Source organism: Marmota monax, unplaced genomic scaffold (assembly GCF_021218885.2).
Source record: "Marmota monax isolate L192 unplaced genomic scaffold, Marmota_monax_Labrador192_F-V1.1 WCK01_AAM20220418_F8-fsc00117, whole genome shotgun sequence".
NCBI lineage: Eukaryota > Metazoa > Chordata > Mammalia > Rodentia > Sciuridae > Marmota > Marmota monax.
In genome coordinates this window covers 1,152,633-1,165,832 of record NW_026693023.1, presented here as the reverse complement: position 1 = coordinate 1,165,832, position 13,200 = coordinate 1,152,633, and the positions used below count along the sequence as shown (strand labels likewise).

Here is a 13,200-nt window from a genome sequence, read left to right as displayed (position 1 = left end):
GCTTCTTCTCCGCAAAAGAAACAGTGAGGTGAATAGAGAGCTTACAAAATAGGAGTTATTTTTTACCCCTCACACACCAGATAGAGCTCTAATCTCTAGGATATATAAAGAACTCAAAAATCAACTCAAAAAAACAAATAACCCAAACAATAAATGGGCCAAGGAACTGAACAGACACCTCTCAGAAGAAGACATACAATCAGTCAACAAATATACGAAAAAGTGTTCAACATCCATAGGAAATAGAGAAATGCAAATCAAAACTACTCTAAGATTTCATCTCACTTAGTTAGAATGGCAACTATTAAGAATACAAATAAGTGTTGGCGAGGATGTGGGGGGGGGAGGCACACTCATACACTGCTGGTGGGACTGCAAATTGGTGCAGCCAATATGGAAAGCAGTATGGAGAATCCTTGGAAAACATGAAATGGAACCACCATTTGACCCAGCTATCCTTCTCCTCAGTCAATACCCAAAGGACTTAAAAACAGCATACTACAGGGACACAGCCAACATCGATGTTTATAGCAGCACAATTCACAATAGCTAACCTGTGGAACCAACCTAGATGCCCTTCAGTAAATGAATGGATAAAGAAAATGTGATACATGTACACAATGGAATATTATTCAGCAATAAAAGAGAATAAAATCATGGCATTTGCAGGTAAATGGATGGAGATGGAGAATACAATGCTAAGTAAAGTTAGCTAATCCCAAAAAACAATGCCAAATGTTTTCTCTGATTTAAGGCTGCTGATTCATAATGGTGGTGGGGGGCACGGCATGGGAGGATTAGATGATAAGACACAGGGGAAAGGGGGAGGGAGGTGAAGAGAGGGGAAATGGCAATAGGAAACACAGTGGAATGAGATGGACATCATTACCCTAAGTACATGTATGAAGACACGAATGGTTTGACTGTACTTTGTGTACAATCAGAGATATGAAAAATTGTGCTCTATATGTGTAATAGAAATTGTAATGCATTCTGGAGTCATATATAACAAATTAAAATTTTAAAAAATGAAAAAAAAAATAACAGAACTTTGTGGTGATAATGTTCTATATCTTGATGAAGACTTAGGTTATATAGATGTGTGTGTGTACACTTGAGATTTGCAAACATACATTTAAGGTTTGTACTCTTCCTAATATGCAAATTTTATACCAAAAACTGTAGTAATGGATGGATAGAGATATGTATAAATGGATGTGATAAAACAAGTAAAATAAAGTGTTAATAATAGAATGTAGGTGGTGAATAAGCCCAAGTCCACAGCAGTAGTAGTAGTAGTAATCCTTTCAATTTATTGTATCTTAGAAATTTTTCTTAATAAAATGTCAAGGTAAAATCAATTGGAAAGGTGATCTTCTGCTATGCTGATAATGACCTATTCTTATCTAAGTGCTGGTTACACAGAGTGCTCAGTTCATCAAAATTCATTGATCTGTATCATATGTATATTTTTCTGTATGTAGGATATATTTAAATAAAAATATCTTAAAACAGAAAAAATGCTTCAATATATTCTTCTGCAAGTTCGAAAAGCTGGAAAACAGTCTACATTCTTAACAGTTTTATTCAAATTTACTTCTTGTTCTTCTCATTTTTATTCATCCTTTTTATGTATATATGTGCCTGTTAAATGTGAATACATTTGAGTATATTAAAACAGATAAAATTACCACTATTCTTTCAACTATTGCCTTATGAACTTCTTAGCATACTATGGAAAATATGATGCACAAAAAAAAGCACATAGATACTTAATGGAAAAAAAATCAGCATTAAATAAAAATTCATTTTTTAATATTTCTAAACAGAAGCATTCAATTAAAATGAAAATCATTTTTCCTTACTGATAAAAAAAATTTTCAGAAATAATTTTATAGTCACACATAAGAAATACAGTGTGGCATGCATGATTACAAAGAAGTTGTATGCTACTGTTAAAAAATGGGTTATTTACCTTTTTGTTCTTTGTGAAGAAAACACTAAGTATTTTATTTTATTAACTGAAATTATACTCACGGTTTAAAATTGTTGTGGCCAAAGTAGGTCTTGAGGCAAACAATATGCTTTTCATTGGGTTCTGGCAATAAAAGATCTTAAAATAAAACAAAATAGGCATTTCTGTTCAAATAGAAATACACTAAATAAGAGGAGGAAGGAGTTTATTTCATTGGCTTTTTTTAAAGAATAAATATAGTGGTAGGTTTCAGAGGTTACTGTTTTAATTCCAACTTAATTTTGTTCTCAGAGTATAAGTAATGACTTCAGGTAAATACCTTGATTTTACTAAAGTATTAAAATTTTGTTGTGGTTCAGACTTTACCAGCACTGCAAAAAACTAATGTTTTGGAAATCAGCTAAGTTTTTAAGATCTAACATCTAGAATCCACCATAATAAGCAATATAACAATCCATAATTTATAATATAACTAATTAATGGTAATCAGAAATTATACCAGTGTCATAAGTGAAGTCTACAGATAAAATAAAATCTTAATTTTAAAACTCAATCTATTACCTGAATTTAGTTACCTACATCTAATTTAGTTATCTAAAACCGATTTTTAGGTAAATTTATGTATCTATCTGATTAAAATTCTAACTGCACAGTACAATGAAGTTATGTTAGTTCTACCCAAGTGATTTCCACTGTTTATTATTTGGCTTAAAGGTTCATGTGAGACCAAGAAAGGTCAAAACAAAAAAATCAAGATAATTTTTTACTAAACAAATTAATTATTTTACTTCTCAACTTTAACAACTGTAGAGAGAAAACCAAACATATTTGGACAAATTGTAAGAAAACAAAGAGGAAAACATCTATCAACATATTCATATATACTTTCCACCTATAAAATGGCTTTAAAATTTTCATTTGTCAATGATGAAGTCTGAGTTTAGTAAGAGTGCTACTTTATGAGAATAACCCAAACTTTCCATAATATGCTTATTTGCACTTACACAGAAAGTTCATTTAATAAATTCTTTGTTAACATACTGTCTAAAAATAAGTCCATTTTGTTCCTTTTTATTGTCCTACTTATTTAAATAATAAGATCCTGAAGAATAATGCTACATATCCATACATGTCACTAACAATGATCTTTAATATAAGTAATTGGCAAATGATTTTGACCATCATTAAGATCCAGATAAAATATATAATTCAGTATGAAAAAAGTGAATATATAATTCACCACATCCACTGAATGACACAACACTTCTATTACACATTTTTATAAATAGTAAGACTCCGCTTTATGGAGACAAGAGCACTAAGGAATTTCATAGCAAGTTTAAAGGAACTAATAATTATATGTCACAAAGTCCCTGACCTCCAGAACACATGTACTCTAAATTAAAGACAGTGGTGCGGATCAAGAGAGTTAAATAAAACACACTTCAGTGCTTACCCTCATCTTCTTCTTCCTCTTCAATAGCTTCATTTTTATCATCATCATCTTCTTCAGTAGAAAGTCTCAGATTTCTTTCCATTTCTAAGCATTTAGAATGAATTGGTTCTACCATGCCACTATTTAGATTTTCTAAAGACTGAAAGTTTAAAAGAAAATTTAAAAGCAAAACCACTGACAGTATCAAATCTTTTTCATCAAGCACAAAGAAGTATTATTAACAGAGCCTACGATTTTGTTCAAAGCTGGCAGATGTGCAAGCAATACCACAAAAGAACATGTGTGCTTCTCTATAAATATGTGCTTAAGAATGGTTTCCAAGGCACAAGGCCAAAGATGGAATACATCCAGCATAAACAAGGTTCATTAATAGCATAGAATAAACTGCCCCTGGGGAAATCTATCATAAATTTTGAATCTGGATAATTTTAAACATTTTTTTCTTTCTTGTATTTAAATGTTTGCAATTCCAAATTGATAAATATAGATTCCAATGCTATTTTTGTAATAAGTTTCTCCATATCATATGTCAGTCATTCTTACTGAATAAGGATAAGATTTAAACCATAAGCAAACAATGAAAATGTTTTTGCAATTATTGAAACAAAAAACAAGATGGAAATAATTTTAGGAAAGAATATTATGTATGTGAAAAAAATTATTTGGCTTTATTCTGGTTCCACAATATTAGGATTATCTATTTCAAAATTATTTCATCTATGAAACTTTTTACAAAGAAGTGATATGGAAGATTTCATGAAACCATTAAAACTTCCATTTATTATTATTTTTTATAATTTTAACTAAAGGACTTTATTTATAGACCATATAAACATACACAGAAGTATGAATTGAAAAACACTAAATCTGTTCTTGGCTTGTATAGTTTTTTAGTCCTGTGAAGAGTTTCTTGTACTTAGAATGTTACATAATTGGTAGCAACTTCATTACTGTGGAAACTGGTTTAGAATCAGGTAATAGTTTACTTAATTAAGTGTCCTTTGGAAAGAATAGGTAACTTTTCCAAAATTTTAAACATACCTTAAGCATCTCCATTTCTAAATCTTCATCACTTTCAATTAAGCAAGATGAATCTTTTTCATTATCATTGGGAGACAAATGCTTTAAAAGAAAGTATTTCAAACATTAATTTCCAGTATAATCAATTCTATATCCTCTTTCCTACAAAATAAAATTTCCATATGCTAGATAACTGTAGATATCTTCCTCTTCTCTATTCAACAAATGTATTAAAAAGGGGAGAAGGTGGGCTGGGGTTGTGACTCAGTGGTAGAACACTTGCCTAGCACGTGCAAGGCCTTGCCTTGGGTTCGAATCTCAGCACCACATAAAAAAGTGTAAACAAAATACAGGTATTGTATCCAACTACAACTAAAAAAATAAATATCTAAAATAAAGGGAGAGGAAGAAGGATAAATAAATAAAAGGAAAAAAAGAAATACAGCAAGATAGACAAGTTAGATAAACATACATAAAATTCCTGCTCTAAATAAGAGTACAAAGTTCAACTGTGGTTAAACAACATCAAACTGTGTTTCCCAAACATTTTAAGTACAAGAAACTCTTCACAGGGCTAAAAAACCATATAAGCCAAGAACAGTAATTATTCTTTTATTAAATCTACTGATTTTTTTAAAAAGATACAAAATCTGGGGCTGGGGTTGTAGCTCAGCGGTAGAGCGCTCACCTAGCACGTGCAAGACCCTGGGTTGGATCCTCTGCACCACATAAAAATAAATAAAATAAAGGTATTGTGTCCAACTACAACTAAAAAGTAAAATATTTTTAAAAAAAGGATATGAAAGCTAATACACTATGACTGTGGTATCTCTAAATAAATCAGCAATTTTCCAAGAAAATCTATATATGTTTGAAAAGGTGTCCTGTTATTTACTTGGTCTGCTGCTGAAGTTTGAATATGAGGAATCTTTATAATAATTTGGCAATCCCAGTACATCAAGTGATAAAAAACTCACAAAAGAAATTTTAAAAAGCCTGGTGCACTTGTGCACACCTGTAATCCCAGCAGCTCAGGAGGCTGCGGCAGGAGGATTGTGATTTCAAAGCCAGCCTCAGCAAAAACAAGGCATTAAGCAACTCCTTGAGAACTTGTCTGTAAATAAAATACAAAATAGGGCTGGAGATGTGGCTCAGTGGTTGAGTGGCCCTGAGTTCAATCCAAAGAAAGAAAGAGAGAGAGAGGGGGGGGGGGGGGGGGGGGGGGGGAGGGAAGGAAAGAAGGAAGGAAGGAAGGAAGGAAGGAAGGAAGGAAGGAAGGAAGGAAGGAAAGAAAGAAAAGAATGAAAAGAAAGAAAGAAAAGAATAAAAAGAAAGAAAAGAAAAGAAAAGAAAGAAAGAAAGAGGGAGAGAGGGAGGGAGGGAGGGAGGAAGGGAGGAAGGAAGACAGAGAATCTGCCTCCAAAATGCATATTTAAGCTAGAAGTGGGATAAGTATAGCCTTAATTGACCTGCCAGTTTTAAGCTTTAAAAAAAAAAAAAGGTCTTTAAAGGAAGTATTTTACTAGGAGATAAAAATTCTTTTACTTTTTAAAATGTGGTGCTGGGGACTGAACCCACTGCCTCACATGCACTAGGTAAGTGCTCTACCATTGAGCCAAAACCCCAGCCCTCTTTTACTTTTTAAATAAGGTCTTGAATAAATAATTGAAAAACTTGAATGAATGTATGAATGAATAAGAAAAAATGCTAATAATTATACAATAAAAATTATAACTGGTTTAAAAATAGTCAAGAAATATTATCATAATTCTATATACGAAAAATATCACTTTAAAGTATATATCTAAAAATAAATGTCTAGAAAATTAAAGAGTAATACAGATGCTAGCAAAAAATGGTATTTCCCAAAGGAAGAAACTGCTTTCTGCACAAATGATTGCTGAAAAGCAATTTTAAAATAAAATATATCTACATAATAAAAATGATTATTAATATAGTGATCAAAGCAGAGAATTTCTCCAATTTCATTTCCATTAGAAAAATGAGGCCATAATCCTATTAGCAAGCTTTCAAAATCTAAAATCTTATTACAAAAAATGTATAAAATTCCAGAGAATATGGACTTCTTAACTAATAAAAACAAATGAGAAATTAAGGGGGGGGAAACATTTTACTTATGTATTTTTATTTGGTGCTGAGGATCGAACCCAGGGTCTCGCAAGTGTGAGGCAAGCAATCAACTGCTGAGCCACAACCCCAGCCCCAAGTACCTGACTTTTAAAGATGATAGTAAGACATGTCAAGCAAAAACATGAGGTATTTACTAAAAACTTTACCTAGCAGGTAAACAAACTTTGTATGAAATAAAAACTACCTAAAAGTCAAGTTTAGAAGAGTAAACACTAGAAGATATGTAAAGAATACACAAAAAACAGATACTTATTATACAAAAAAGAAAAAAAGCATAAGAAATTATAAAATAGAAAATTACAACAAATGTCTATTGATACTATAAATTTTTTCCACTATACAGTGCTATTTATTATACTAAGTCCAGGGCAACAGCTGTGGCTCACAAACCAAATACAGCCCACTGTTTATATGTAAAGTTTTATTAAAAAACAGAAGGCATGTTTGTTTACATTTGTCTGTGGCTAGGGTCACACTACAGAATTGTCTCTATGGAAGAAGTGAGTATCTGTATGTTTCATAAAGTGTAAAATATTTACTATGTGTCCATTTAAAAAAAAAAAAGACAATCCCTACTAATTAATAAACAAAGTGTTTCCTCCTTATTTAGTACCTCAGCAGAAAGGTAAGAAACATCATTAAGAGGAGATTCTTCCTGAGCCTGTTGTTCCAAAATTTCAAGTTCTTGATCTGTAATATCTAATGACATCAAACAAGTTCTTTCCGTATTTTCTTTCAATTTATTGTCTTCTATTCCATCTTTAAATCCATCTTCTTGCTTTACTTCATTTCCAAGTACATCTTTTCCATCATGTTTAACTAAATTATCAAGTGTTATATCCCATGGCTCATCTTTAGTTAAAATTTTATGTTCTCTAATTTGTTTCTGTTGATGTCTACCAACAGTTGATTCTTCCAATGATAATAAGTCAAAGTTACTGCTGGGGCTCAGTTCAGTCTCGGTGTTAGAAGAACCAAATATAATCTTCTTCAGTGAACATAGATTTTCTGAAATATTCTTCAAAATTATAGAAACCCTAAAAAATTTTTAAAGAAAGATTATTCAATTCAATTGCATTAACTATACTAGCAAGCTTTAAAGCTTTTGAACTGACCTGCTAGAAAACCCACTGGATAAAGTTGCTTTTCATCCCCTAGTCCCTCGTGCCCATGTAAGGATAGGTAGTAGGCACTCTCTAGCACAGCAAGGTACTTTTGCATCTAACAACTGACTTGTATGCTAAGAGTAAACAGTGTTTGATAATCAACTTATTTATGCCAGCTTTACTTATTTGGAGGGGGGGCACGGTAACTAATTCAATTAACTATAAAGTAAGTCAATGATACATGACCACATAAAAGAAAAACTATTTCATTAAATTCTGGGTTGAACACATCGAAAGACCTAGCAAATTTCTTTTAAAAAGAAAAAAGTTATTTGATAAACTATAGTCAAAAATTAAAATCTGAAGGAAAATTCCTAGGACTGTGCACTCAGATGGCTTCAAGCATCTTAATTTTTCTCTCCATTTTAAAGAAACTGAAATGAGAAAATGTAGATAATATATTTTGAGTATAGTCTGAACAAGAAAGACCCTGAAGAACTACAAACAGCAGGCCTATAATTAAAAACAAACAACAAGAACAAACAAAAAACCCTTGGTACATACCAAAAAATTGGGAACAAATATATTAATATGTTAAGTTAAAAGCAAACTTTTATGATCTCTTTTTATAGCTAACTTTTTCAACTCACTGATCAATTAATTACTAGTCCCAAATGCAAATCATAATAGTGCTTATGCTACAATTTAAAAATGATACTTTTTGCATCTTCAAAATTATCAAAACTGTACACATATCCTTTGAAATATAGAAGAAAAATTTCCCACCAGGAATTATTTCTATACTGAAAATTGTATCATTAATAGCACTTCAAAGTGGGCCTAAGCTTCTAAGCAAACTCTACATTAACACAAACAAAATCAACAGCAAAATTAAATCCAAAAACTAAAAACATTTTTTAATATTTATTTTTTAGTTGTAGTTGGACACAATACCTTTATTTTATTTATTTTTATGTAGGGCTGAGGATCGAACCCAAGGCCTTGCACATGCTAGGTGAGCGCTCTACCTCTGAGGCACAACCCCAGCCCCAAAACATTGATTTTAAAATTATAAAATTCTCTAAATCTTATAAAGAATATTTAGCATTATATACAACTATAAAAAATATTTAGGTCTGCAGTTGTGGCTCAGTGGTAACGCGTATGCCTAGCATGTATGAGGCACTGGGTTCGATTCTCAGCACCACATATAAATAAATAAAATAAAGGTCCATCAACAACTAATATATATATATATATATATGTGTGTGTGTGTGTGTGTGTGTGTATATATATATATATATATATATATAGAGAGAGAGAGAGAGAGAAGAATATTTAGCATTATACACAGCTATCCAAATTGAAGAACTGTCTATAAGTAATTTAGTAGGAACAGTTACGTGATACAGCTTAATTATTAAATGTACAGGATGCTGTAATATAAATATAGCAAAAGTGGCACAGATCAACCAACAAGATTGGCTCATTTATCCTGCACTAATCTCAAAAATATTTCATACAAAGTAATTTAATATTTACTCTAACAAATACCAAAGGCCATTCTGCCTTCTTTAATAGGACATAATATACACCCTTCTTTCTTGGGATTGTTATCATGCATTAGTTGCCTGTGGACAGTCTTGGCATCCAGCAGAATATCAAATACAACAACAATAAAACAAATAATGTATTAAATTTAAATCAATAACTCTGCAATACTATATTCAGTGAACTTCCAGGTTCTACTGAAACATATGTTCCCTTATGCAATAAACTTCAAACTTCTTTAAGAGTTTTATTTCAAATTTATTAAAATTTGGCTACTCCTTCATAGACTACTAGCTATCAGTTCTAGCTGCTGTCATGCACATATCATTCTTTATTCATATCACTGTCATTTTAACTAGAAATCCAAGCCTGTCAGACTCAATCTATAAACAAAAAGCAAATGTACTCTGAATGCAGCCTATTCACTCCACTGGAAATGCAGAAAGTGAGTCCAACTGCATGCTTATGGCAGGTATTTTGGCTACTAAAAGGCCTTTTTTGCTCCCTCCTAGTTCTGAAGTATAATCTGAATAAGTTATGTTTTACTGAAGATGTATAACAAAGAACATGAAATAAGAGATTTGATTAGTTATTGTTTTGACACTAAAATTTTATGAGACCCAATATTTCTCATTGTTAAGTTTCAAGAAAATCTATTTAGCTTTGGTGTTACGAAGAAAAGCATTAAACATATGCAATTTATCTTAAGTAGATATTTTCACTGCCAGTACAAAAATCTGAAAGGTATATAAAAATCAGATAAAAGAAGATTTTTCTAATTTTATAGAAAAATGTAAAAATGACAAAGAAATGGATTTACTAGTACCTTTTACCCATTTAAAAGTTATATTTTTTCAAAATTCTCAGTTACCTAAAAACCACCAAAACAACTTCTTCGTAAGGGAAAAAATGACTTAGAAATTTGAATTTCTATGCTACATTCTTTAATCTCTTAATCAAAACCTATCACAAATCTTATCCAAAAAAGAATACATTAACACTGAACTTTCCCAGAGTCAAATATTTTCTATTTCAGCTAACCGCTTCACATTTCTAACAAATATCTTTGCCCACAAAATACATTATTACATTGTTCACTATTCAAGAACATTCCTGCTTTTAAAGACTTAAGAAAAAAGTCATTCAGCAATTAAGACCAAAGCAAGGTTTGGTTCCAAAAAGATTTAGCTACATAGCACCTGGAGTCTAAGGTCTATTAATCTGTGTAGAACATTCAATCCAAGTATCTCAAGTTATTTAGTGGTTTCACCATAAAACAATTTTTAAACTTTGTATACCCTCTATTTTAATAGTCTGCCAACTAGATAAGAGTCTTAAATAATAACCAGATGATAACCTATTTTATTTAAAGATTTCAAGTGATCAAATTATAATTAAATGAAAGATGCTCATAACCAGAAAGACAACTTTGCATCAAGTATTTTCCTTAATATGTGCTTATTTTATTTTGCTTTAACAAAAATACGAAAGTAATTTCAAAAACATAATTTGTTCATAAAATAGCCTATAAAGAAGACAGAAAATCCTTAGACGTCTGGATGTACGAATCTATATATAAATCCACCTTTATGAACAGTCAATTCTTCATATATAGGAATGAGAATAAATGTAATTGATAAAAACATATTTAACCTCTGTGAATTTTCCAATTTTCTGCAACTGTCAGGAAAATGCTTAGCCAAATACATCATCTCCTCAGAGATTGAAGTCAACTGTTTCTTTACTTCACCAGGTGAGATTTTCTCCTCTAGGGAAAAATAAAAATCAATATTCATTTTCAAACTACAAAACAGAAATATTTATTCAGCTACTTCATTAACTAGTATTAGGGCTCAGATTTGTATATTCTTTCCTTAAACTGAATTCCAACAAAAAAGACTATTCATCTCCAAATCATATCACTTTGCTTCACTCATCTGCACTATTTCTAAATTAGAAATCAATACAGTAACATGAGGGCTGATACAGTTTGGTAAATATAATCTCTTCTAACAGTCATTCTTCATTGCCCTCATTACCAGTCAAAACCAAAATCAAATGCAAGACTTTCTAATCAGTAATCATTTTCCAAATTATCAATTTCATTATATCTCATTTTCCATCAACAGCACAAAATCTGTTCTCCTTTCCCCAAACCTTTCCTTTCTTAGCATTTTTTCATCACAACTTCCCTTGTCCTTTAAAAAGTCTAGCTCTAAAGCATCTGACATTGGGCCATAAAACCTGTTATTCCTGATTGCTACAATTCTCTTGTCATCTCAAAATCACATGCCTTTACGTGTTGATTTTAACACCTTGTTCATTAACTATCTTTCCCTCTACAATTATTCCTGTGATCATTCCTTGTGATTTCAGCATTCACAGACATGGTCCATCCAAAAATGTGGCCTTTTCCATTCCTTGACATCTCCATTTCCAATAATTTTTCTTCAGCTGACTTCAGCCACCTATTCCCTTAAATATATCTTTGACCTTGTAATTGCCAATAAAATCATCACTTCAATAGTCCAAGTACACATCAATTAAAAAATATAAAAAAGAAGAAAAAATTCAATTATAAGTATTCCCCATGAGCACCAGCATGACTTTCTTTCCATACAATTATTTGACACTTTCAGAACCAAATCTATTGAACCTACCACCTTTTTCATTATTCTCCTAGTCCCACTCCATTGTCTTTCTTTTCTTACTCCCATTTTAGTAGTCATTCATCTGATACATAGACTCTCAACATCTTTGCTCTCCTCCTCAATGGTACTTATTTGGCAAAACCCCTATTCTAATGAAATCCAGCTTTTTTACCTACACCCAAGCAGAAGAATATAGATGAAAATAAAACACAAAGAGAATCACTCAGTTCACTTTAAATTCCTGGCACAGATCTATAGTTCCCACTGGAAAGATGACTATTTGACAACTTTTCCTTTCTCTTTGAGCCTCCAACACCCGCTTATCCTTCCTTTTACTCAAGAAATAGTTTCACCTCTAATTTCACTAAGAAAATAGAAACAATAAGAGGACTACTTTATCCTCCTACTCTCCAAACCACATATTGATCTGTATTCATATCTTTATTTTCATTTACAACAAATACCCTTAAAAGAATTGTCCACACTCACTGTCTCAAATTTCTCAATTTTCGTCTAAACTAACTCCAACTAATCTTTCACCCCTATCAGTAAAGTAAAGCTGCCTCTGGAAATGTTACTAATGGCCTCTACTTTACTAAACCTAATTGTTAACCCTGAATCCTCATCTCGCTCAAACTCAGAAATTTAAAACAGCTGAAAACTTCCTCCTACTTAAAACAGTTTCACCTGGCCCCTGAACACCACAATCTGATACTTCCTGCTTCATTAATTCCCCTTCTCGGTCCTCTTTGCTGCTCTTATCTTCCTCACCTAAGTGTTGGAGTGCCCTTTGATGTCAATACCTCTTCTCTTCTTTATTTCATTAATTCCCTTAAAAAAAATCATAGATGTAGATGAACAAAATTCATTTATTTTATTTGTTTATTTTTATGTGGTGCTAAGGATCAAACCAAGTGCCTCACACATGCTAGGCAAGTGCTCTGCCACTGAGCCACAGCCTCAGCCCTCATTCATTCCCTATTCTCATCCAGTTTCATAAGTTACATCTCCAACCTCAACCTTTTCCCTGAACTCCAAAATTGCATTTCCAACTAAAATATCATATAAGTATCAAAGCCATTTAAAATTTATCAAGTCCGACATTGAAATCTAAATGTTTTTCACCAAAATTTGTTCTTCTCAAATTCTTCCACTATAACTGACCTTTCCATTTTTCAACTGATTCAACCAAAATATCTTGATTGTTCTTTCAGTCTTGACTCTTAGAATTCATCTACAAATACTTCACTAAATATTCAAAAATCTACAGAATCCACCACTTCTCACCAC

General features: G+C 31.7%; 1 protein-coding gene across 12 annotated transcripts in view; it reads right to left on the bottom strand.

Moving 5' to 3' along the window:
- The window catches only part of Wrn (WRN RecQ like helicase), a 154,642-nt gene that overhangs the window by 103,083 nt on the left and 38,359 nt on the right, over positions 1-13,200 (bottom strand). For all 12 annotated transcript variants that reach the window (XM_058582310.1, XM_058582311.1, XM_058582304.1 and 9 more), the window contains 5 exons: positions 10,913-11,027; positions 7,216-7,639; positions 4,473-4,553; positions 3,432-3,570; positions 2,038-2,113 (listed from right to left, as the gene is read on the bottom strand). In XM_058582310.1, coding sequence (XP_058438293.1) covers positions 2,038-2,113; positions 3,432-3,570; positions 4,473-4,553; positions 7,216-7,639; positions 10,913-11,027 — 835 coding nt within the window. The remainder of the gene's footprint in view (positions 1-2,037; positions 2,114-3,431; positions 3,571-4,472; positions 4,554-7,215; positions 7,640-10,912; positions 11,028-13,200) is intronic.